Genomic DNA, 27,312 nt, shown 5'->3' on the forward strand with positions numbered 1-27,312 from the left:
CGGTTCACTTTGTTGGGCTGTGCAAATGGCCTTAGTTTTATTTTCGGTGTAGATAATGATCTGACGTTTACAGGAGTAATGGTAAATTTAAAACTGGTTGAGTGAAACTTAAGTCTGATGCCTTTATTTCTCAGTTTGGGCCTAATATTTAGTGAAAATAATTTAGATGAGTTATGCCTCATAGTTAAACATTAGGAGTTTTTATAAAGTTAATCTTTTCCTAATAAATGAAACAAAAGGTTATCTGTAAAGCATGTACTTTATAAATAGCTTCCAGATAAATTAAATACTTAATTACTTAAATTATTTTCTAATTAATGTAGTTCTTGATCCTGCACAATGTTAGATTAATTGTCCATTTTTGATTGAAATAAAACGTTAATCTCAAAAATCTGAAATAAGACCCTGGCTAACAGATTTGGTGAAACAATGGAGTTACAACAGAGGGTGAAATTCAACCCTCCTACCACATTTTAAAACGAAGCACATAGCGATGATGATCAAAAGCCTCCTGCTTGTGTAGCTTTTTTTTTTTCCATGCAATGTTTGTGTCACATGAAACGTTACTTGTGGCCCTCTGGTGTCAATGTGTAATCAACCGTAAATCAGAAGCTGCTGAAAATTCTGTTACCACTGACTTCCCGCTGAGCCCATCCAGATCCATCAACTCCTGAGACAAAAATACAATTATAGTGTCTCTGGAACATTGTAGTTTGAATTTGTTTTGTTTTGTTTTTCTTTTAAAGACCTTACAATGATCTTTTTGGTTACAGTTTTTTATTTTTATTTTATTGTGTACATGTATTTATGTTTTCAGCAATATGTATGCAACATGTTGCTATTTAAGAGAATCAATAGTTTGAGATGCAATTTTAAAACGAGAATGTGGTTTAAAAGAGATAGTAGGGTGGCAAAGACACATGTTTTATTATAACACTTGACACATAATTCACATTTTTTAATCATTTCCCCCTTATGTTGTATATAGATCTCCAGAGATTTGCGTATCTCTGGATTTGAGGAATCCAGAGACACTCAATATTTCTGCACTACCATATCTCGGGATATGATAGCTTGATACGTTGAATCTTTTAATAAAACTAGTTTCACATAAAGATCCATGTTTATACGTTTGTGCTGCAATTCTTTAAGTGAAAAAAGGTATTACCAAATTACGTAATTCTTCTGTTGTTCATTTGACCTAAAAATAAGTTAAATTTACATTCAAATTTGAAATATTTTTATATACTGTTGCACTTTCTTGTACTATATTTTAGGCCTTTAAACATGTTAGCAGTGGAAAAAAGAGATGTAAAAGGCAATTTATTTGGGATAAATATAACAGATGAGACCAAAAGCACTCCTAAGATTTCTCAAAAAAAAAAAGGGAAAAGAGCAATCCATAAATTCAGTGAACCCTAAAAAATCCATTACTTTTTATAGATTTCAATTTGATATGTCAGGGCTGTCAGTCAATACAATGAAACTGATCCAGGGTGTCTCATAGAATCATCTTAAAGTCTACAACTGTGCATTTGGCAAATTGAAATTTATTTCACACATGCCTCACATAGACACAGTTGTTGTATGGGCTTATTCATACGAAATACCAGCCAACAGACAAAACATCTGAGTCAATGAACAGATATTATGCGTTCAATAAACATTTTTGCAATATTCAAGGACATGTATCAAAAGTACAGTACAGTGGAGAGAAAGTGTAGCAGACTAGCAACAAGTCTGGATAGTTTTTTTATTATTATTATTATTGTTACTCTGTAAATGTAAAATAAAGTTTTCTATAATTAGCTCTGTTGGTAAGTAATACATAGAACAGATTTCTATGTGTATGTACAATGCCAGTGTTAACAAAAATAAGGCAACAGATCAAATGTTTAAAACTCCAAGAATATGACCCCTTCCTAAAAAAACTGACTTATTATTTGCCCTCAGTTTATACCTGTTCTATGACATTCTTATCAAAAATAAATACATCCATGATAAGATTTGTTAATGATAACACTCTTCCAAGAAATGGATGAACAATCATGACACTGAGTTGTGTGTTGAAACACACTTTAAAGTGCTGAATGAGAACAAAGGTACATGTTGTAAGTGATCTAGATTTTTTATTCTGAGCATGTTCCTGATAAGGTTGCTTTTTCTTGTTTTGTTCACTTCAGCAGTATGTCATACAGCTCTGCAGAGACCCGTCAATGAGCCATTCATTGGATTCAGGCGCATTGGAGGAGGGATTTATGTAAAGTCACAGGATGGCAGCTGTGGAGGCCTGGACTGGCCACTCTCGCTCTAGGAGAAAATAGCCCAATTTTGTCACTGTCCATGAAGTGGCCATTCAGTACTCCTAATTAAGTGTAATGACTGGATGCAAATAATTCAGATTTCTGCATTATGGAGCCGAAAATGGAGAAAAGAGTGGAAATATTTCATTCTGGCTCTTTTGAGCCTTTTTTGTGATTTGTTATTTAAATTAAGGTAAAACAAAATGTTTCCTTGCAAAAGGGAAAATGCAAAACGTCGTGATTAAAACATTGTGTCTATATACCATGTGGCCTCTGAGCAATTTAAAATGTAATAAGTCTTTCCTTAGCTTTTGCAATTGATAATACGGACTAATAGACATCATTAAATGCATGCATAAGAATCCAAATCTACACTTCTAATGCATATGGTGCTATTTTTTTTATGTTATTGCATTATTTTACAACTTGTTTCAAACCCATTCTCTTTTAAATGTGGAGAAATTAATAATGTATTACTTTGCCAAACTCCATTGTTTCAACAGATTTCTACTATATGTAGATCCAGTAACAGCTGAAGAACTGCTTGTTCACAGCAGTACACATTTATTGTACGTATTTATTGCTGCATACAGACAGAAAAAAATTAATAAGTACATTTGTTCATATTTGAATCCCTACCACACGCCAGACTGGCTTAAATGGATAACAGCTGATATATCTTTAATACATTTGCTGCTTTGTGGTGGAGAAAGATGACTGAGAGCTGGCAATTGTAGCTAAACATTAGTAGCTAAACTATTTCAAAATATTTTTTTGTCTTTCGAAAAAGCAACCACTTTTTGTCTTGAAGTTGAATTGACTTTCATTTTATCTACCCAGATCTTTTACCACACATCTTGCTCACAGTTTTTTACCTTAATAAAAACAACACAGTGATGATGATTCATACATTAATAGGAACTTTTACAAATGTATCAAGACAACTGTTTAAATCCATGCATTTCATGCATAGATGATAGTACTCCTTTGAGGTCTCCAAATCAGAGTGTGCGAGGAATTTCCAACGTGTCCCATCCCTCTTTGACCAGTCACTTTTCTGTCACATTCTGTCTTGTTGAGAGCTTCACCTCAACAAGAACTGATCTCAAACTGTAAATGAATGAAACCATACACACAATCAACTTAAAGCAAACCCTTTGTGATCTTTGACTCTTGTCAAATGATTCTCAATCCCTACTGTTTTATCGATGCCGTACCTACCAGCAACTTCACTTCAGACCTTGTACATCTTAATCCTGTTGAATCTCTGTAACGCAATTCTGCAAACATTCCAATGATTTCTCTTGGATAACGTTTTTTTTTTTTTTTTTTTTTTGCCTTCATGCCAAACGACATGGTACACTCAACAAATACAAAACAGGACAGCCAAGACAGTTGTCTCAAAAGTGCACACAACTCTGAATGTAACTCTGCTTAATGCAAGCAGCTGATGAGTAGTCAAGGTTTTGTGAAGATTGATATGTATTGTCAATAGTACACACTGGTCTTTTTGAATATGTTATCCTTGTGTCTTTGAAAGGATATTTTTGTCTGTAATTAAGACAAATCCAAGCATTAAGTGTTCTTATTAAATTTGCAATCACATCGTTGCATGTTTTGCATGTCTTGCAGTTCTGGGATGTCCATTTTAAAGTCTTTTAACTGTCTCTTCAGTTGTTGTTTTTTGTTTTTCTTTTTTTATGGTAGCCATTAGGTGGATATCAAAGCTACTAGAGTTCCACAGGCTTTACTTCATGCCACTTCGCAGCACTTGATTGGCTGCAATGAGCATTACGCTGATGATGAAAGCAATGGCAAAGGCGCATATGAGGCTCTTGCGCACGCAGGTTTGCTTGACTTGCTGTGTTGGACTGGAGCCTATAAAAAAAAAAAAACAGAAGGAAAGACAGAAGGAAGACAAATAAAGATTTTGGAGGCCCAGTGACTCATTTAATGCCTGAAAGCTTCTGATAGTTATTTCCGTATGAACAATCTGATTGAAAACACAATGTTAGGGGGCCAACACTGCCACAATGATTTGTTTTCACACCTGTATGCTGCATAATTACACCTAGACTGAAATGCAAATCAGAGATTTGGGATAACAAACAAGTGGAATAGGAGGCATTTGGTGAGTTGAGACTCTTGAAGAGAAGCACAGTCATCTGTAAGTATCTGTAAGTGCAAGATTATTCCTTTTTCCATGCTTTATTGACTTTTTTTCAGTAAAGATTTGCACAAAGATAGACTAAGTAGGAATTTCTGCAATAACTTCCCAAAGAAGTAAGAAAGTGCTTCGCTGAGGTTTTATATCCTCATTTATTATACTTAAATTGTGATTACAGGATGTCATTCATCTTGTTTTGTTTGATTTTCCGCCAATCTTTTCTCTTCCTTCTGCCTCTGATCCTGCTCCTGGCAGGTTATGTCCGATGTTTCCACCGAACCCCACCAAACGGGATTCACCCTGCAGATTGCATTTACTTACTTATTCTTTGGAGATGTCAATTACTTGGCAGTTATTAAAGAAGGGGACTAAAATGAAACAGCGACACAAATGCTCAAATTGATACTACAAAACATATTGAGCACTGACTGACTGAAGCTCTTTAGAACATCCTGAAGATGAAGAATTTGTGAAAATGGAAGAAACAACAAAGTGAGCACCACAATTAGACTCTAACACACAGAGCAGAAATGTCAGAATAAAGTTAGAATGTTAGCTCTCTTTCATAATACCATCTATTAATTGCTATTAGAAAGTTATTACCATCAATTATTTGATGATGAAATGTTATATATCTAAAAAGTAAAAAAGAGCATAAAAATATTTAAAATATTTCCATATTTTCTCAGCCAAGTCACTGTTTTTGCTACAACTTAACATTGAAAAATATTTGCAAAACTTATACATCCAGTATTTTTTATGAACAAAAATGTTATGCATTTGTTTCAGAGAAGTAAAAACACTAAAGAGACAGGATTTGCTAAGAGGTTTGCTACTTACTGTCTATATCGACCTGGCAGTCCTCTGGGTTCTCTATGTGGTTCTCTTCAGTCATAATGATGTTCTCAATGTCTTTCATGGAAAGGTGATCACAGAAGGTGTCATACAAAAGCCTCTTCAGCTCCTCAACTGTCAACTTCTGCATGTCACACTGGAGATACACACACAAAGAAAATTACTATCACACACAGCAAACAAAGACCCACACTAACAAATGTATGCAATAAGCAAACAAACACAAATGGTATTAATTATGCATTACAAATGAACACCAAGATAACGGTCACCTGTTTTACCTATTCTGCAGCACAATGATCAATTTCCATTCTTCATCCCAATAGACACATACTGTACTAAACTGGGAAACATCGTCGATGACACGCTTCATTTACTGACATGAAGATTTTCAAATTGTGCTTCGATTGCATCATATTTAAACCAAGATGAAGCACAGATGCAGTGGTAACATACATAGATAGCAATAGATAAGGACCAGATAGAGATACAGAGACAAACAACCATTGACACACAAACTCATTAGGTAGTACACTTTTCAGTCCCTAATTAACCTTAAATCCACATAGGCTACATTCATTGGGAAAAAATGCAAACTCCACACAGAAAACCTCCAGCTGAAATAAGAGATAACAATCTTGCCACACGTAGCCAAATATTTTCATGTCTCAAGAAAACAAGTATTCTTATCTGAAGGTAAAATATTCAAATCCGAACTGTTAAAAAACAAGCTGTGTACTAAATATTAAACAACTTTTCATCCTCGGTGATCATGAAAATATTTTTTATGCTTAGCCTTAACTGACCACCACATGAATTATTTATAATTTAAATTATCTTTTTAAAAATGCTAAAATAGGTTGCAATACATTTAAATAAGAACATATTTACACCACAGTTAAACTGTGACATTTGCTGCAGTTTAGTGCTTTGAACATGCATCTTTGAAGAAACATTTTCAACAACCACTGAAAAAGTGAAAATAAATCCTGTTTTACCGATGATGATAAACTCTTGCAGAGGAATCGTGAGTTTGAAACTTATCTATTTACAGCTTACAATATCTAGGAAGAGCTCCCTTGCCTTCAAGTTAATTTGGTGTCACGCTGTTAGAAAATTGAAGCAACATTATTTTTTAATTAAAAGAAAACTGTTTCCAACATGCAAGTGCCTCTCAATGTAATGGAATCAGTCAGTAAATGAAACACATTATATGGATTAATTACACACAACCTGATGTTTTCGTGACTTTCTTTCTTGCTTACAGCTGATGGAAATATGGTATTTGAGTTCTTATAATATTAGAATACATAATTTCAATGACAGAAATGTGGGCTTATTAAAAAAAAATAATAATAATAACTGCTGAAAGGTTATTTCTCAAAAAATATGGCTCGTCTCCAGTCAGACTGTTATGTACCTGTATGTAAGTACTAAAATACTCATCATGGTTGGCAGGATTTGCATGTGTCTGTGAGTGCATGAATATAGAAAACAGAAAGCACAGCTAAAACTGTAGCTCTCATAAACAAATGCTGTGATACTGCCAGTCCTACGTTCACCTCAAATGCGATGAACAGAAATTATTATTCCAAAATAAAACAATTCTCACTGAATGATACACAAATATGTCATTTCTTAAACTTAACAAATAATGATCTATTATTAAAACTGAAGTCAACATTTCTCCAATCAGGCATCTGCAGCTGTTTGGATTTGGGTTTGTATTTTACTTATTTTCAGCTCAGCCTGAGCCAAGTGGTGTGACTGGAGGCTCTGTGTGAACAATCGAGCAGCAAACTACCACATGGTTTATGTAATGTTCTGTTAGGCTATCTGGCCCTTTCTGTTCTTCCTTCTCTTCAAGCAGAGTTTTATTATCATGCAGTGGATGTACCAAATGTTCAGAGACCTCCATTATTAGCTCTGTTTCAAGCTCTTCACTGCTCTTATCACACAAGTAGAACAGGAGCAGTTATCACCATCCTTATTTCCATTCCACTGTCAACCTGAGAAGACAATTACCTAATATGATGTCTTTAAATAATTTAGTAATTACTTTGCTATGATGATCAAAGCAATAACATTGTCATAGCAATGAAGTCGTCCTATTAATGCCCCAGAGAACATGACAATTAGAGCCACTTTTTGTCTGACATTAAATGGCTCTTTGCTGGGTAATGTGCAACACCTGAGACTCTTCTGTCAACCCCTCTGTCTCTTGAGGAAAAAATAATGTCTGAATAATAATCACCTTCCAAAAAACTGAGTCAAAGTCAGTGCCGTTGAACTTGTCTGGCATCCCGGCCGCTGTCAGCTTTGGACCCAAAAGAGTAACAAACTCCTCAAAGTCCACCTGGCCGTCGCCTGCAAGAAACAAAAAGAAATCACAGGAGGCTGTGAATTATTCTACAGTTAGGCAATTTGTGGGTGGGAAGAGGATTTCGAATGAGTTTTCTTGAAATGTATGTGTGTAATGTGAACCAGTAATTATCAAAATCTATAGAAGAGTCAATCAAAGTCCTGTCCATTAAGTCATCCTTAATACAAAAGAAAAGAATCAATGAGATTGTAGGTATGATTGTGTATTTCTTGGGACTAAGATTTTTTTTTTTTAATGATTACTAAATTAAATATTCTAATTATGGATTGTAAGACAAAACAACGGCAGCAAGAAACGTTAATCAATGGGCAAAATTCAATGAAAGTATTAAAACGCAATTATTGTAGATTCTAACACTAAGTGTATGCTTCAAACTACAAGTAAAAAGGGAAGATGTTTGATGACTAATGGTTTGATATGCCAAAATAATTAAACTAAAATAAGAGTGAAGATTTATTTGCATCTTGTAAGTCTAGACAAATGGCTTTTATGTATCGTTGTTAAGTTCTAATACTATTTTGAGAGGGAAATTAAAAGGAAATTGTCCTGTTTTTGTAAGCAAAGCTTTTTGTTGGGTTTGCTGGTTCTTTCTGAGTCAGAGTAAGAATCCAGATTAGTGCATGATTCCGGGAGAGGAACCAATCAGCCAGCCATATGCCACAAGGTACATAAATAATATAATTCTTGTATAAAACAAGTTATTTGTCAATATTTTTAATTTAGGACTATCGTAGTTTAAACTTTTCAGAATATTTCACATACAGCAATTTTATTAACAACCATTTGGACAAGCACTTATTTTGAGCAAAGTCTCTGCTTTAGTCGTAAAAGTTGATTACAAAAGAAATTTTAATTGGGCTCAATGGATCCAGAAAGGACAGTTTGAATAGACCTTGAGAAAAGTAATTTAAGTAGCTAAAAACTCAAATTCGAAGTGTTTGTTTAATCAGAAAAAAGGAAGCAAGAATCTTACCATCCATGTCAAGTCTCTGGATGATGACTTCCAGCTCCACCTCATTTGGCATGTAACCCAGAGAACGCATGGCCATTCCCAGCTCTTGCTTCGAGATAAACCCATTTCCATCACGATCAAAAACCTTGAAGGCCTCGCGGATTTCTGCGGAGAAAACAAGCACACATATAAGCTGAGGTTTTGGTCCAAATCAGGATATGAAAGGGGAAAAGCCTTCACAGACCCATTTGTTATGCTGCATCAATGCCTGAGTCATAGTTATTTAAGGAGATTGGCAGCTTAAGAGAACAGATTCTATTAGTTAACTGAAAAGAGCAAAAATAAAACGAATACTCCTGAACAAACTGAAATCAGAGCAACATTTTGGGGGCAGAGCTCTCTGCCTTGGGTCGTGGATTTTACAGGGATGAATCAAACCTCTCGCATATGTTCTTGGTTGCCAAAATCCGAAGTGCAACAACCAAAAATAGCTTAGAAGGAAGAGGCTTTGCTTCTATAAATGAAAGGAAAAGTGCAGCCTCCCAGTAGATATATTTCCTAGTCTCCATGCAATGCATTTGTAAATATAGACTCAAAATGTTTCACAAAACAACTACTGATCGAACAAGTTGTACGTATTTGCAAACCGTTCCATATCTCTGTGGTTTTGTGTATATACCAAACACAATTTTGACTCTATATCAGTGCTGAACTGGTCATGTGACAAATTTCCCCACATGTCCAAAGACTTCATGGCAACTTTGTTCATGTGACGATGAATAATAAAACAGAACTTTATTTAGTTATGAGCTAAATAAAAAGATAAGTGACATCAGAGCATGTTTTATTTTCTTGCTGCTGTTCAGGTTGTAGGTATGATTTTGGTTCTAAACAACATGTTGATGTATGGAAAAGGCTGCCATACTAAATGTATATTATAGTTGACAACCCATTGTGTGTGAACCTGTTTCTCCTTCAAAGGAGCTGCCATCTTGTGAAAGAGGATGGCTTTGCGAAGTCTAAAAAAGCAAAGAGATGTGAAATAAAGATGTGGCTGCCTCTACCAGAAAACAGCAGTGGTTGTAGGTATGTTAACGAGCCACATAACTAGAACCACTTAAATAGAAACAGCAGTGGTTTAGCAGAAAATGTTTTCCATGACCATCTCAGGTCACAGACAGAGAAAAACTGTGAGAGGAGCAAAAAATAAGAGATGATTTTAGAAGACCCCTGACTCTGGAGGATGTAGGGAGACTATGCAGACAGGAATGATCAAAGATTTGTCTCCTCAAGCTCCGTCCTTGTAAAATGTCACGGAAGAAGACTGCTATATTGGCCAAACGGGATGGAGAGGAACCATTAAATGCATGTACGCCAAAGGAAATGCAACGCCAGTGGTTTTGTGAGGAAAAAAGTACTTAAAACGTTAAAATTTTCACTTACCAAATGAAAGTACTCTTCTAAAATGATCAGTGGCAAGATTATAACAAATGGACTGAAGATAATTTTGAGGGTATTGTGTTGCGTAACGAAATAGATATTCTATTCTATATAGTCACTGTTGTAACGTCCGTATAGTTGGACATACATCGAGATTCAGGGCTTTTATAAGGTAACATTGGAGAAAAAAATTGTTTCCTGAAAAATGGTTGAGTGGGTTTGAGAAAATAAGAAAGCCAAACATCAAATGATTGTTAAATAATGTATAGCTTGTTGAAGGTAAACAGCTGATAAGAGCGGCCGTCTAGGTGAACTGAATTAAAATTCTGCTTGAAATTATCTTTGCCTCTGAGTTTGCAGAGAAAAAACTACTAAGTGAGTGAAACTCTAAAGAAACTTTATTAATTCACTGCAAAGCCAAAAATCTTGTAAATGAAAACTGCTGCACCAGTGAATCTATCGGGTGTCAGAACTGCAACAAATGGATACGCCTCAAGCCAAAAAAAAGGAAAAAAAAAAAAACAACATGACAGTTTGACAAATATTTCAGCTTAAAAACGAAACATGGAATATCAATGATGGCAGGAAACAGTGTCTCATTCAATGCATGATGTTGCAGCAGATCTCCAGGAAATGTTTTTTCATAATCAAGTACATGTCCATGCAGCAGACATTATGCCATTGGGACAAGCATCCCTGGCAATCATGTATTACAATGGATTACATCTGGGCATGCAATTTATAAAACAAATCGAAGTGACAGTCGGAGCAGCTGTTTTTCCCATTGCTTTTCGTTACAAGACGTCTTCCTGCAGGTACAGTTTAAATCATTGAATGCCTCCAGCAGGGTTTTTTTTTTTATGTTCTGGGTGGATCTTATTGTTTACAGAATAACAATTCTGAGATATCCACCTGAGGTCCTTCTGTTTACTTTAGAATGATGGGTTGAATAGGAGGTTAACAGTCTCTTACCATCAGAATGTTTAGTCTTTCATTTCAACCAAACAGCATATTTTTAGTAGTGAGTATTACGCAGTAAATTGCATGTGTAAAAAAAGAAAAAAAAAATGTTTTAGGTCTTAAAGAACAAGCTCAAGTTGCTTAGGGAGGTGCTTCCTCCTGTAGCAATCGTTTCAGAATAGAAATTCCCCTGCTGCATAAACCAGAAATACAATAAACCTCCTATCTACTCCAGAAACATGAGCAAAACAAATAAATTACCTAAATCTCTTGCGTCCACTTAAAACTATATCACACACACTCCTGCTGAAAGAAGTAAATATTCTCTGAGGTGAAGCAAACCATGCGAAATCTCTGCAAATGTAATTTGCAAAAAAAAAAAAAAATCAATTCTTTCCACATCCTGCCAAATAAATTCTAAATATCCTCATTTTATCCTGCTTCTACTTAATTATGAGCCCTAATTGAACTGGAATCATATCCCTAACAGTGACTCAAACTTAATTAAAAAGTGCTTCTGCCGGAACATTTATCCTAGTGAATAGATGTAATATTGGCCTTTATTTGCACAGATAACTTGAATTGTTCCATTTGAAAGACAATTAATTCTTACAGTTTTCTTTAAATCCTTGTTAAGGTTCAAATGCTCAATGACTGACATAAGAATTTTCTTATCTAATGCAAACATTCTGTCTATGAAGGTTATAAATTGTTTATTATTAGCTTTGTTCAAGATATTACTCTGCTTGGAATAATTCTGAAATTAAAATTGTAGCTTGAACAAAACTAAGAAAAGTAGCTGTAACAAATCAGATTATTTTTTAAGTTAGTTCAAAGGACATTTTAACAGCTCTCGTCAGAGGCAAACATGTCCGAAGGCTTTTTTGGACTACAACATGATAAGCGAGTTTCAGTGTTGTGAGTTATGTGTCTATTTATTGTCTTCCGTTTATCCTGGAGCAGAACATGTGGAGGTTGGACATCCCCAGACATCCCGCTCCAGCGCATTCAGGGGGATCACAAAGTATTCTTATGCAGGACAGAGCGTATCATACCTAAGCATGTTCTGGTCCTCCTCCCTTCCAGCAGCATAGATCCACAAAACACATGTAGAATGGAGAGGCATACACAGTTTGGTAGTAACTGGTTACATTCACTCAGTTACTTTTACTTGAGTAATTTTATTATGAAGTATCACTGTTCTTACTGGAGTAAAATTACTTTGCTGACTGAAGAACAAGCTTCTTTTTACCAAAATATCACCAGACACAGACACACACTTGCAGTTTTTGTTAAAATTCAATAGGTTTTATATTGAAAGAAACTCATTTGGGAAAATATTTATTTTGCCTTATTTTGTTATGTTGTAATTATGTTACGTATAGGAATTGTACCCATTTAAAAATACTGACTAATGTTGTGATCAATTATTCAGTGCTTGTGAAGCCTTTTTACCAAATATGTTTTTCAAATCTTAATGGAGTAATTTCTTGAATGGCTAGTTTTTATGTCTAATTGAGTAAAAATAAGTTGAAGTTGTGCCACTCTTTCTTCAGTACAATTTTTACTTTTTTACTTTCATCTTCGCCTCATGGCCAAGATGAAAGCCACATCGCTCCTTTTGAATGAGAAGTTCAACAACCAATCAAAGCCTCCGAGAGTAAAAAAATGGGAGGCTGAGAAGTGGAGCACACTCTCTGAGACAACCATCACTCCTGGTTGTCCCAATCCTCAAAGTGACATTAAAGAGGTATCCATGACAGGCTCACAATGTCCACAGCTTTCAGCATCTCAGACTAAATCTTGTCTTATTGAGCTGGAGAGAATAGTGCATAATACATAAAGCACACAGCTTTCAATAAGTTTAAAAACCTTTTTTATGTTTTAAACTTAAATCTTTCTATCATTTGATATATGCTTTGCATTGTTGTATAGCCCTTTGCATTAGTTGCATTTCCATTACAAAATTTTGTCAATAATCCACAAATGTTGTAAAAATACAATTTTGCAAAAATGTTGTTTCAATAAAATGAGAAAAGCAATTTAAATTACATCTGACTATGTTTGTTCTCGCTACAAGTTATTAAAAACCTTGCTGTGCCATGATCCTCAAATTACTTCCAACGATCTTCTTCTTCGTGGTTTTCACCTGTGGCAACATCTGCAAGCAGTTGTAGATCATGTGACTTGCAATAGAATATATTTCAGTTGCAGTTTTGCCAAATAAACCACGAGAGTTTTTACAATATTGCTAATTCATTTTAGAAATGTCTACTGTAATTAAACAATTTTATGGAAACACAGCTGCTAGAATGGAGGACATGTAAGACTCCTTCCACTAGATGTCCTATAAAGTCATTCACTCTGTGAATGACTGTATAGTCAGAGAGCAAAGACAGAAAATAAATGTGTTTTTACAAATGTTGCATGAGGGTAGCTAAACATTTGTGTCAAGCCACCAAAGCTCATACAGAATAAATCAAATATGTTCCATGTTGAAGGAATAAATCATTTTTCAAATGAAAGCAAGAATGAACATTTCCTTTAATATCTCTTAACATGCTCTATTTTACCTTTACTGGAAGATCAATCTCATTCTCATCATCATTTGTTTCATTTTATTGGATAACTACATTTCCATATGTTTCATTGTTTTTTTCTTTGTTTCTGACTGCTGCTGTTGCATCTTCTGAGACCGCAGCACCTCCTGGAAGGTGTGAATATGGTTGAATGTGTGTGGTATTTGTTTTGATCTTTTGAAGAGCTTTTGGTGATGCTAAGTCGCCTGGTTCCCTGCGGTGTGATTCAATGAAGGATGATAAACCCAAGTTGAGATTGAGATCCAAGAACCAAGCATCTAAAGCTTTTGAGGTAATGTGTAAGCTGTGTGCAGTACATACCACATATGTGGCACATATATATTACTGAGAAGCACTAGACAGATCATTGTCCATACCGTACACAGAAAAAGCAGCTAAACTCAGGTGATTCATGCAAACATAAAGAATCTTTACATAAAGATGCTTCTCAATAATATAATAGATTTTTTGAGCTATGGTCTATCTTCCTTTTGGACACTTTCAGCTTCTGTCTGCTGGGAAACTATCAAGATAACGTCAGTCACCCCTATGACAGTGTCAGTTATAACATTTTTTTTATGTATTAAATGTCATTATATTATTGTTTTCAACCAAATATTCTAATTCTCTGGGAATGATACCTTGGATTTTCATAATCCATAATCATTAGAAATAAGATAAATAACTGAAATCAATTACTCTGTGTAAGAAATGCATATACAATTTTATTTTTTTTAATTGATTTACTGAATTCAGTCCATATTTTGATGACGCATGGAGATGCACAAATGAAAAACATTCTTGCACATTACACATATTTACCCTTTTGAATTATCCCCCGAGCAGAGCATCAATACATTTTACGTTTAGTGCTTCACTGCTGCTAAAAATAACAGCAAAAAGAAAAAAAGCCAATTACATGTTGTGCACTCTGAGCATAACAACCTAATGCCAGGGTTTTTGTGAAAGTGAAGTATCCATGAACATAATCCAGAGCTTCTTTTTTTCCCAGAACCATAGATCCTCTTTGCTGCAGTCAGACCTACATCTGCTCAGGGCTGCTTTGGATCAGTAATTGCAGCACACCCACTCTTTATGTAAGACCTTATCAGGATGAGAAAAACACTGCGGTGCTGTTTGTGTGAACCTAGGGCGACTATTTTTAAACACCCATAGGAACCTCAGTTCATTTTTTTAGCGAGATACGGGCCTTCTCAAACACCCAGAAGACTTTCTATTACCATAATAGGCTACTAACAAGTCCCTGGAGAATACAAAAGGAGTATACGGCAAGTTTTTAAGTTGACTGAATGTTGAGGGAAAATCCCATTTGAGTGTTTGGGTGGCATGAAGTTTTCGGGATATTAACTTTGCTAGTGCAGCGCTGATATAAGCAAAGAAAGAAATAGGAAGAGAGGAAAAAATGTAGAGGTAGATGAGATGTTTTATCATAAAAAAAAAAATTCTCTGAGTTAACTTTTTAAACCCCACTTGACCTTGGATGATGGAAAACGGTAAACGGTAGTGAAATTTTCGCTGATTTTTGTTCTTTCTCTTTATTTTCCAGGAGGGAAAGAGTATCATTGATCTGTCTCCAATGTATTTATTTATTTTATTCTTTTTAAAGTTGTAAGTTTTCATCATCACAGCACAAACCCAAGCTGAGCCAGGCCAATACCCACAAGGCAAAAAAAGAAACTGTGAGAAGCACCTCAAGCCAAGGTTGGATGTGAGCTATCAAAAGCATTTGCTATGCTTTGCGAATTATTCATCAATGTCTTAGCAGGTTCGTCAACTTAATGGTGTCTTCTCATTTATAGATGAGTTTTTTTACGCTCCAAGTATTGTCTCGTCTATTGTGGACTGGGCTATATTGTTTATTAAAGGAAAGAAATATTAGCTGCAGGGGAAAAAAAACCTCCACGTTCCAGAACTCATCATAGTTGATTTCACAGGTAATAAAGTCTACTGGAGACACTCCTTCGTGGCAATCGATCAAAATGGGAATAAATTACTTTGATTCAACCTCCCCGACTGTTGCAGTCATCACATTTCACAATATTCTACGTTAATCTGCACCTCGTGTTTTCTATCAAGACCTATTTTGTCGAGGTTAGATGTCAGTGAAGCCAGAGAAAAAGATTAACTAAGAATTTGTGAGAAGACTGTGTTTGCTGACGTGATTGAAATGTCAACTGTAACACTTCAGCAACGCCGTATTTTCATTCTAATTTTGATAAAGCATTTATTATTACCGTAAAGACACAATTGATGTATATAGTGGAGGGACACAGCTTACTTTGATTAAGTAAAAATGGATGTGCAAATCTAGTCTAACTGATTTAAACTGTAACAATCTTCTTCTCTATTGCGCTTTTCTCCAGAATGCAGGTTAATAGTCCACTTGTAACCTGCAGGACTAAAACATTGCAAAAAAATAGAAGTGTTTGATCAATCATTTCTTTGTTGTAGCATAACTTCTAGGAGATAAATTTCATTATGTTGAAAGCTTGTTTATTTCTATTAAATGGTGCCACATTTATTAAGCAGAGTTTAGTAATTTGGGTAAAAACTTGTCTATTCTTCTACTAGTAATTCATACCTGCTTATTTTACCAATGACTCTTATTTGCTGTCAGTTGCTAAATAGGATACTTGACGTTTAAAGAAGAAGACATAATGTAAATATAGTTAATTATTTATTTGAACACCATTTAAAGAGACATAAACTGGTTTCTAATGCTTCAAGTGTCTTCCTCAGGGGGCCCTGTTAGAAGAAAATAACCAGCCAAATACAAATTGTTTTGTTTTTTTGGAACACTTAGAGAAAACTTAGAAATGTAACTACTTGGGAAGTCAGTGCTTCCTCACCAATACCAGCTTCAAAATTCAGTATGACTTTGGTCCCACTAAAGGTAGTTGATCTGGGTGATGTGAATGACTAAAACTATCTGTAAAGGATAAGAGACTGATTTAAAATTAACAACCTGATGCAATCAACCATCCAAAGTTGCCACAGACTTGCTCAGGAGGACATACCGGTGCAAAGCAATGAGTGGAACAATTGGCTTCTGCAGAAGCCAGGATGCAATAGTACATCTGTAAACATGATTTACATAAAATATATACGGAATATACCGGATGCATTTCATGTCTTATATTATGCACTGGGAAGTAAAGTCTGGAGGAGACTCATGCAAAGCAGCAAAACAAAATCACTCCAATGTGTCTCCATGAAGTTTGGGGAAAAAGCATCAGAGAATGGAGAAAAGACTAGCTCGTTTTTAGAGTTAATGGGTGAAAACTACAATTTCCATGTTTTGTAATGTAGAACCAGCGTGGAGCATACAGGCCCACACAAATGAAATAAATGGGAGAACACAAAATGGAAAAATCAAATTTTCTTCACAAATTGTACTGAAATGCAAAGAATTTTCACATTATCCTTTAAACAGACAATACATACATAATACAGGAAACTGTTAGAAAGACACTCTACCACTGATTGTTAAGATGGTTGAAAAGAGGTTGCCCTGAAGCAAATTATAATCCAAGCCAAATAATCACGCCTCTAAAACAGTTTTATGCCTCATTGAACTTTTTCAATATTGTGCAGCGTATTGATATTTGTGCTATTTGACAATGCCGTGTGTTAACATGCATTCACTTAGACATAACAAATAGAAGATGCACTTTGGCTATGAATGCTAAGAAGCTTCTCTGCAAATCTCCAGGAAAAATGTTTCAGAAATCTACAAAACAGAATCTTCAAAAAACATAATAAACAACTTGGATATAAGATTACATATTTGATGTAGAAGCTAAAGCCCCTTCAACACTTACTTTGTAATTATCCATAGCATTTCAGAAGCCCTAAGGGTTTTTTTTTTCTGTAAATTTCAAAAAACTTTGGGGAAGTAAAGTCTATTACCATGGCACTTCCAGATGGGCACCAGGAATGATGAGATTCGCAAGCCAATTTTTGAAGCTCTGATTCAGGAGGTGCAGCATGGTTTTCACTTTGAAGCAGTGCATCATATATTTATGCCTTGTAAAATTGCTGAAGAAAGCTGATAAAATATCTCATAAAGCATTTGAAACATAGGAGAAACAAACCCACTGACATGTATCACTCTAAAATGGATTAAAAATCCATTTTGGGGGCTTTGGGTTTGCAGCGAAAAGTAGATTGGTGTATTTTCTATTACATCTGATGCAAAATTTAGACATTTCAGAGAAAAAAGCATCATACCATTTAGTAGTAGTAGGAATGATCCCGGTCAAAAACAATCAATAATAGTCAGGTCTTAGAGGTGTCAATCAAGCTCGTGTACATGATGTTTTATCTGCCATCAGTGTAAAGAATTTATTTTTTTAAATAAATGTTACACTGTTAAGCTTTAAAGATTTCTGTAGAAACACAGAAATGGAAATGAAGTGTAAATAAAAACCTGTTTAAAATAATGCTCAGGCCAGAATATTGATCAATGTTGTACATTTCCACCTTGTTCTTTTTAGCAGTTCAAATATGTTATGGAAATAAAAAGATGTTTAACAATTACTTTATACATTTTAGCTTTCTTTGGATATGTACATAAAGAAGTACTAATACAAACATTACTGAAATGGTATAAAACTCTTTCTATGTTTTTCACAAGACGTTTGCCAAACCTGTGGCTCACCAGCTGAGGTGCTGGGTCACATCAACCTCTGAGACACGGCTCATTTCTACTCACGTCTTTATCACTATCTATGTCAAGTGGAGCTTTTTCATATATCAAATCCAGGCAGGTGACACATTCAAAAAATCCATTTTGAAATTCATCTCCGCCTGCCTGTCTGTCCGTCTGTCTGGCAGGTTGTGTAAGGCAGCCATGCATCCTGGAGAGTGGGAATAGTGCTGGACGGAGCCATGTGAAGGAGGAGACGAGCAAAGTAAGATTTATTGTTCTTATAACCATCAGCGCAACACATTGCAATGTCACAAATGTACTTTTTGTTGCCATTTAGTTATAAAGTTGACTTTGTTCACTTCTTATTTATTTATTTTATAGCAATATTCAGGAACATAATATTCTGTAACCCACAAATAACAAAAAATCATTTATAAGTGACTTAGTGTAGAGGAGCCCTAATCTTTTTGTTTCTTAATAGATGTATCATATTTTCCGGACTATAAGTCGCTCCGGAGTATAAGTCGCATTTTTGAGGGAAATTTATTTGATAAAATCCAACACTAAGAACAGACATGTCATCTTGAAAGGCAATAAAGAAAGAATAGAGGCAACAACAGGCTGAATAATTGAACATTACATGACAAACAACAAACTGAGAAAGTGCCTGGTAAGGTAACATAACATATTAAGAGTTATACATATAACTATAGCATAAGTAACATGCTACAAGTTTACCAAACTGTCGCTTGTAAACAACATCGAAAGCAGAATAACACAGGCCTAGAGCGCCCTCTTGCAGTTTAGTGTGAAAATTACATGTGATATGATATAATGATGTATTAATTTCCACACATAAGTTGCTCCGGAGTATAAGTTGTACCCCCAGCCCAAAAAAAAAACTGCGACTTATAGTCCAGAAAATACAGTATGTATCATACATAATCTTAATTATCTAAAAACAAAAGATGGTTAAATTGCAGAATATACAGTGCCTTGTAATCTATTCAAATCCCTGAACTTTCTCAGATTTTCTCACATTATAACCACCACCTTCAAACTGTTGGAATTTCTCCCAGACATTGTTCATATGTCTGTGTGAACATGCATTTATCTAAGCTATTCCACTGTAGCTGCCATATTTTGTTTTTTCTCCTTGATGAATTTCCACTAAGTCTCATTTTTCTTCACCATCTAATATACTCTCTTTTAAGATTTTCTGGAATTTAACTCCATTCTTTGTTCATCTTTTCTTCAACTCTAGATAGATGCTTTGTTCTATGAATTCTCTTCATGATAATGCTGTGATATATTTTCTCTTTTTGCCTCAATAAAATATAAAGATGCTTGTGTCAGTTTCTGTGAAATATATTTAAAGCTTCAAAATCAAAAGACATAATAAATGTGAAAGTTAAAGTCTCATGTTGCCAGTAATTTAAAAAGACATTTATTTCTAATCGTGTTCTTTTTTTGAAGGTTCAGTTTTTCTCTGAAATATTTGAAACATCTTGTTGGAATGAGAGCTCACCTGAAAGCTCATAGAAGTCAATAGCTGAGCTGAACACTTGAGAAAAATAGCGGTTTGACTTGAATAAACACATGTGCTTCATTTCCATGTGAAAACGAAAACAAGCCAGGATATCGTCTTCCATCCTGATTGGTCATTTTATCATGTGTGTTTTTGTGTTTCACTCTTTAGACACCATAAGTTTGAAATAGTCTCAACTGACACCTCAGATGTGCACCCACACACACCACCCACTGATTCTACACACTATACGTTTGTCCATAATTCCTGTCTCTCCTAGCAAACGCAGACATCTTTAAATATCTTCATTTGTATTCGTGTAAGTATTTCATGAGGAATAGAAGTAAACCCTGCAGCTCAGGGCAAAGAAATGAGTCAATGTTGGTGCTGCAGATACTGTAGGAGTCTAGCAGTAACATCAGCAATGCCTCACAGGCAGTTTATGCCATTAGAAACTCAGTTTTGTTTTGTTTTGTTTTTTCTAAAAGCTGTCAATCAATGCTATTTGCATTTGTAAAACTGATGGCAAGGGAACAACTAAAGCTCTGTTTAATGCTTCAGATGTTTACTACTGAAAACGAAACTCCTTCCTGGAATAAAAATGACTTTGGACCTCTGAGCAGCTTGAGGAAAGATTTTTGTAGGAGGTTTTATGAGTCAAAACGACAAATAACCACAATCCAAAAGAGCCAATTTTGTTTTTTGTCTTTATAAATTTGCATGAGGTGATAAATTCTCTAATTACTCATGGTGTTCATCATTTAGTGTTATTTCTGGTATTTCATAGTATTTTGAAATACATAAGTGTTTCAAAACCATTCCTATTCCTTCATCTATATTTTTTCACAATACAGACATCTTTGATTTTTACAATATTTATGTGGATTTTGTTTGATATACTAACATGAAGTAGTGCAGAGGGAAAATAAATGTTACCTTTTCCCCTTTTTCTTAATACAACAGAGCATAGTTTTGCCTGCATTTGTATTTCCTGAAGCCAATATTTTGTAAAAACACCTTTGGTAATAATCATAGAGGTAAGTCTGCAGAGTTTGTCTCTACCAGATTTCTACATGTAGAGAGGAGACGTCTGTTCTTTTGGTCATTGTGGAGGAGCTCAAGCTCTGTCAGATTGAAAGGGGAGTATTTATTTATTTATTTATTTATTTATTTTAAGAACAGCTTTCCAATAGAATTTCAATATCTAAAATATATGCATTGATCTTAATTTTCCTAATTCAGTTCTATGTTTGGAATTATTGTCTTGCTGTCCATCTTCCTGTAAGCTCAGACCAACTTCCCTGCCCTACAGTGGAAGGGGCCGGGCAGGGCATGACACCGTTGTAGTTTGCCTGAAGGTCTTGTAAACTTTTTATGTCTTTCTTTCATCGGTTGCTTAGTTCATGCCACCATAACTCTACCTCTTGTCATTAGCGAGTGATCAATAGGGAATGAATTTGCCGAGCTACACTGTGAGCACATTCTCCTGTCTGAGATATGGAGCTCTGGAGCTTCTCCAAAATTACCATGAACCTCTCATTATCTCTCTAATCAGTGATTTCCTTGCCAGGGCAGTAAGTTTTATTCACAACCAACTGAAAGTAGGTTTGTGTTAATATCTTCCCTTTCTTCCTTGCACTATATTTCGATTATTTTAGGCCATGCTATTTTGTCCCCCAGGTGAATAAATATAACATTTAGACTTAATATTTGACAAAACTACTATCAATCAGAGCAGTGATTATAAAGCTAAAAGCAGTTATGACTGTGACAAACAATGTCTTTCAAAGGCTTAAGTTTATCTTGGCAGAAGGAACAGTAAGCAGGGATTGTAAAGAAGGTAAGACAAATCTCTGTTGGAAATAATCAATAATCCTTCTTAACAACTATTAGGTTTAGGAGGCATGCCAAAGAGAAGATTGTTGATCTACATCATCACACAAGAGGAGTTTGCTAAGCACTTCTCAAACTTTAATTAGGCCTGTGTGTTTTGGACAGAGGAAACAAAGTCTGAGCTTTTCAGATACAAACACTCCAGGCAGGTTAGGATGAAAATCAGGATATGTCGAAAAAACACCTCAAGACAGACAAATTGTCTAGGAAACTGTAAAGGATTACTTAGACAGAAAATTGACCTTTTTTCATAATACAGAATGACAGAGAAAAACCATTGGATAAAATAAAGAGAAGAGAGCGCCAAGAGCACCCAGAATTCAGGATGAAAAGAATAAAAAGGAAACCCTCTTCTCATAAGTATCTGTGTTATTACATGTTAAATAAAAGAAACACTAAAACAGCAATGGGGATTGTACAAAGATAAATGTTATCAAATTAAAGGGAGGGTTTTTATATATTTTTCTGTGAGAAATTATGCTTCTGCAAAGAAAAAATAATTTTGGCTTTTTACTAATATTTTTTCAGAAGTACTATTAATATTTAGTGCGGAATTTTATGCGCTGACATACAAATCTGACCCTACACAGCCAGACTGCTTTTTTAAGCAGTTCACCTATGAATGTCAACCGAATTAAATTCCTCCAATGTAACAATTTGTGATTTGCTCTTTAATAAATTGATTTTTTTCATTCTCACCCCAAATTAAGAAAGGTGTTTTGAGGTTTTTGGGACATTTCCCTAGAGAGTCCGTCAGCGACAGAAGAAATCTGGCTATAATTAAGAAAATCATAGTATAAAAATAATTTAAAAAAACAGAACTAAATGTTCCCCATCAGCTTTGAGGAAAATGTTTTTAGTGATGAATTAGAGAACATTAACAGATGACTGAAGTACGTAAAAGTCATCAAGCAGACCAAACAAATAACAAAAATATTCAGCCTAAATCAATGGCATGACATAACAATGAATACTCCTGAGGCTGAGCCTCAAGCCAGCAGATTTTATTCACCTAAATATCAGATATTGACCATGTTTGTATCCTTATCGTTGTTGCGGGGATCCAAAGATGGTCAATATCTCATATTTAGGTGAATAGAAAACTCCTGGCAACTACCTACATGATTCACATTTTGAGAAATAATGCAAAGCTTTAGGCGCAGCCCCAGGAGAATTTTGAAGCTTCTTCCAATAGGGCTGTTGTTAGGCAGTGTGGAAATGGGCTACCCACTTAATTCCACCTGCAGTGATATTGACACTGAGCTTGTGTGTGTGAGAGTCCGTGTGTGGCTAGTGGAGGAGGTCTAAACTATATTGAGCTGCAGTAATATGATCAACTGTTTTTTTCCATCTTGTGTGGGAGGGGAAATTGAGAATATGGAGTCCAATTCAATTTATGCTCACAACATTGTGCATTAAGATACTTGCCACCTCCCTCCACATTCTGCCCACCCATCCTCCAAAGACATACACACACACACACACGCAAACACACATGCACGCATGCATGTATGTACAGTGTAAAAAACCCTTCCAGAGATTCTAAAAAGCTTTGTGTAAATCAAAGTTTGATAGTCTTCACAACCTCAAAGTACAGTGCCATTGGTCTGTTCCCAAGGTGTCCATTTCAATAATTGAAAATCAAATCCTCGGTTTGAGCTTTTGGTCCCAGTGGATGCAATTGCACACACACACACACACACACACACACACACACACGCACATATTCGCTAAAGCGCAATTTCTTTCTGTGACAAAACCCCGCGTCCCTGACGGATGAGCTGATGTATGTGCCACCTCTGTCTCCCGGCCAATTCTCGTCCATCTCTCCGGAGACGAGAGCAATGACGAGACTCTGTTGCTCAAGCAGCAAGTTTTCTCATCAATAAGTTATTTGTGAACCAAAACCACTGTCAAAAATTCAATCAAAATGTACTAAATGTTGCTCAGTGCACTTAAGAGTTCAAAACTGACCAATATTTAAAGAGTGGGCAGTCAGGAAGCCTTGACCTAACTGGTTTTGCCATCTCTTTTAGCCTTTCTTCATTGGCTCCCAGTTAAATCTAACAAAAATTGCTATATTATTTCTCTGACATAAAAAGCTCTGAATGATCAAGTTCCTTTTTATTTTACTGAAAATAGTCTTCCATTATGTTTATGATGGATTGCTGGTTCAGGGTATGTTCATTGAATTTTTAAAAGCAAAAGCTTACATGAATCAAATGATCATGTAAGTAGCTCAAAAATGCTACTATGCTACAAGTTTCTAATAAAAATAAATAACTGGTCCATTTAAACGAACTGAACACAGATGGTGTAAAAGTACCCTTAGTCTACATTATTATGGCAGCTGTGAAAGTTCACATGAACTCAAGTCTAGGCAAGCAGGCAAATTCTAGCCTGCCATAAGACATTGTTTAAAAGTGAAACAAATCAAAAGGTGTGAATTTTTTTCACATTCTCCCCCAAAATGATGCAAGTACTACTTTTCTTATGTGCTTTCTGTGAAAGCATCCTTAATGCAGTTTTAATACTAAGTTTTGTGTCACTAAATGTGTTTGTATCTTTAAAAAGCCATGCAGCATAAAAGTCTCAATGAGACTTGTAAAACTCCCATTTAAAGTCTCCTCTGTAACTCTTTCATCTGTCTTTGAAGACTTACAAAGATAATGGTGCTAAAAGCAGCATTTTTGTATGCATCTGCTAAGCCAAATAACAAATCTGACGTTTTTACTCTACTTCTCCCATCTCCACAAACCCTCAGTCACACTATCCAGGTAAGTCAGTGACCATGTGGGGAAAGCCTTCCTCTTCGTCTGAGATTTCTCTCCCATTGAATCGCTAATGATCTCCAAAAACTGAAACAGCTGCCTTTAACAGCAACAACCTCTGCTCCCATGTGCTGCCTGCAAAGCATCCCGGTGCTTCTCCTGTCACACCACCAATATGACTTGAGCTGCAAAGCCCAAATGGCTCTGTTTGTCTTGTGACAGCATGTGTGCAGCAGGCATAAGTAGATTTGATTAATTAGCGTTTAAATGAAGTGTTGCCTGTTTATTGCACTCCAAGCTTGATTGTAAATTAAATTGGAATGGCGGGAGGGAAAACAGAGATCCACTTTTGCAACAACCTTGGCTTCTCCTGGAGCAAATATCAATGACAACAACAGAGAATAGCCATGTTTATGGTCTGCAGAGAGTCATTTAAGATGCTGTTTAAAGTAACACTTTGTGAACAACTTAACTACAATGCCAATCTTAATCTTTACATCTTACAGTATTTTGCTAAAAGAAAACAATAAGGAAATCCAAATGAAAAATTCCTGATGTTCCACCTCTTTCATTTTGTTTTTTCATTAATTTAACTTTTTCCCATAAAAAGAAAATGTATGTTTTTTTTGTATTATGTAGGCATGTTCATGTGGAAGAGTAACATTACAATTTCATGGACTTCCTTGAAAAATCTGCAAAGAAAAGGTGTGCTTATTTCTGCCAATGCTTCAATGGGAGTGAATCAGTTTTCAAATAGAAGCATATAGTGATGTCTCAATCTGCCAATTAAGGCATTCAGAAATGTCAAAATAGCTTTTGTGCTCTGCACTGCAGTTTCCAATAGGCACACAAAGTGATTTCTGAAAAATGTAAACCAATGCATTCAAATCTCTAAACATGCCTTTTGAACACTTTGTCCACATGGAACAAAGTATGTGGACAATAGTATGTGGTAAGAATAAGAATCGAATCATAAGCTGTTCTTTTCTTAGGGGTTAAAGAACTTCAACATAACCAGTTATAACCAGATCATGTTTTATCTTTAGTGATTTCATTTTCCTTGTCTTATTGTGAAAAGCACTGCAATATTTTCTGAATTTGGCATCTCACATGTGACAGCGATTCCATTTAAGTTTATGCTGAGTTCCAACACGTCATTGTTCCTAGTGAGCTACTGACTGTATGATCATCAAAAACAGCAACAATGTGAAAGATGGGAGAAGAGCAGGCCATTATGTGTGACAGCTGAGACTGAGAGTCACCATAAAAATTTAGATTTCTTAACTGTTAGTTTTAGACTTAAAAATAATAAACTATATATAGTTTATCGAACAGAACCAGTGTTTATTTTACTTAAATAAATCCTATAAACAGTGAATCACAAGCAGTAACAATTAATCATTTTTGTCACTGCACCTCCTGTTTTAAACTGATACATTAAAAACAGATAAATTAGAGATGATGATACTAATGTTCTAGCTTTAGTACAAAAGTTGCACATCATATGATGAAGCTGCAAAATATATATTTATATAGGCTATACAGAAAATCATGACCTTTAAGAGATGTGTGCTTCCAGGTTTAATGAGCCAGGCGATTTCAGCTTCCATAAATCCATCTTCTGGCTATAAGCCCTCATTTTATTTATTTATATATTTGTCTTGCAAATTATTCACTGGTCTGATCAGGAGCAGCTTGTTATTACAATTTCTTTGAATAAAAATGTGACTCTTAGAATGGGCGGCACACTTAAGTCATTTTAAGATTGAATTTGATCTAAGTGACATAGTTGGCAAAGTTTGATTATTTGGCAGATTTTCTTTCATTCAACCTAATTATATGGCAACGGAAAACAAGCTTAACAGTTAGTACAACTAGGAATGCCCAAATGTGTCTGAGAGCTGTCCAAGGTCCTGACTGTGTGCCTCCGTCATACAACTACCTGCTGGAAGCTCACCAGCTCAGATGTCAGTGTATGACCCTGTCATGAATTCACACTGTCAACATTGACTCACAAACAGCCCTGTGATGGCCGCGCGGTCCGTGTGAACAGGTGCATTCTCACCTTCAACCTCGTCTTCGGGCAGGTTCACCGGAGCGCTGTAGGAGAGGATGTCGGGGATGGTGCAGATGCCCCGGTACATCAACGTAGAGGTGACTGGGTGCATCGGCATGACTGCAATCTGTGTCTCCCACCTCCAACCTCGTCATAAAGAAATGTCTACAGATTTGATTCCAACTTCCCCCTGCGGTCACCGAGGGAACGGAGCAGCGTGCTCATGGATGGAGAGCATGGGTGATGAACTGGGAGATGCGGTGAAATCCGCAGCGCGTTCGCTTCACGCTTCCTTTCGGTCCATGAATGAAGAGCAGAAGAAAAGCAGATGGAGTCTCACCTCATTCCAGCTCAGTTGCACGCGAGCAAAACAACACAGCAGCCTTTTGAAAAATGCACATTGCGCGCAAAATGCTTTGACCGCTGCACTACGATTGGTCAGGACGAGCTCCACGTTGAGTAGTGGAGGGTGTTGCTTCCTGACTTAAAACGTTTCAAAACGGCAGGTCACATATCACCCGACTGCCTGGTTTTAAATCTGCTTCCAGCAAATCCACGCTTCCACTTGTTGGATTGCTGCTGCAGGCGCGCTCACTCAACGCGCTCCGAGCTCCTGATACCCTCCCTTCGTCAGAAAGGGACGCGATGAAAAGCCTTTAGACTGATAAATAAAACGGGTTATTAACTTAACTGTCTCCCCAGCACACTAGGAATGATGACGGCTTGGCACGTGTTCAGATCTTCACAAGCATT

At 35.8% G+C, this 27,312-nt stretch overlaps 1 protein-coding gene across 2 annotated transcripts; it reads right to left on the reverse strand.

The window, feature by feature from the left end:
• Positions 1 to 961: 961 nt before the first annotated feature.
• LOC129366254 (calcium-binding protein 7) lies at positions 962 to 27,312 on the reverse strand. 2 transcript variants are annotated; one of them, XM_055039995.1, is made up of 5 exons: positions 26,569 to 27,312; positions 8,682 to 8,825; positions 7,580 to 7,692; positions 5,311 to 5,461; positions 962 to 4,181 (listed from the first exon to the last, which is right to left on the reverse strand). In XM_055039995.1, exons 1-5 carry the CDS (start codon positions 26,675 to 26,677, stop codon positions 4,051 to 4,053), a joined length of 648 nt encoding a protein of 215 aa, XP_054895970.1. In that variant the 5' UTR covers positions 26,678 to 27,312; the 3' UTR covers positions 962 to 4,050. The 2 variants fall into 2 exon arrangements, with proteins under 2 accessions (XP_054895970.1, XP_054895971.1); XM_055039996.1 differs by lacking the exon at positions 962 to 4,181 and adding an exon at positions 4,684 to 4,770.

This window comes from Poeciliopsis prolifica, unplaced genomic scaffold (genome assembly GCF_027474105.1).
Source record: "Poeciliopsis prolifica strain line A6 unplaced genomic scaffold, Auburn_PproV2 SCAFFOLD014, whole genome shotgun sequence".
NCBI classification, from domain to species: Eukaryota; Metazoa; Chordata; class Actinopteri; order Cyprinodontiformes; family Poeciliidae; genus Poeciliopsis; species Poeciliopsis prolifica.

Coding starts and splice junctions, on each gene's coding strand:
- LOC129366254 (XM_055039995.1), bottom strand. CDS start 26,677: ATGCCGATGCACCCAGTCACCTCTACGTTGATGTACCGGGGCATCTGC. Junction 7,693..8,681: donor CCAGAGACTTGACATGGATG/GTAAGATTCTTG, acceptor TGTTTCTTGCAG/GCGACGGCCAGGTGGACTTT. Junction 4,182..5,310: donor CTGCCAGGTCGATATAGACA/GTAAGTAGCAAA, acceptor TTTTTTTTATAG/GCTCCAGTCCAACACAGCAA.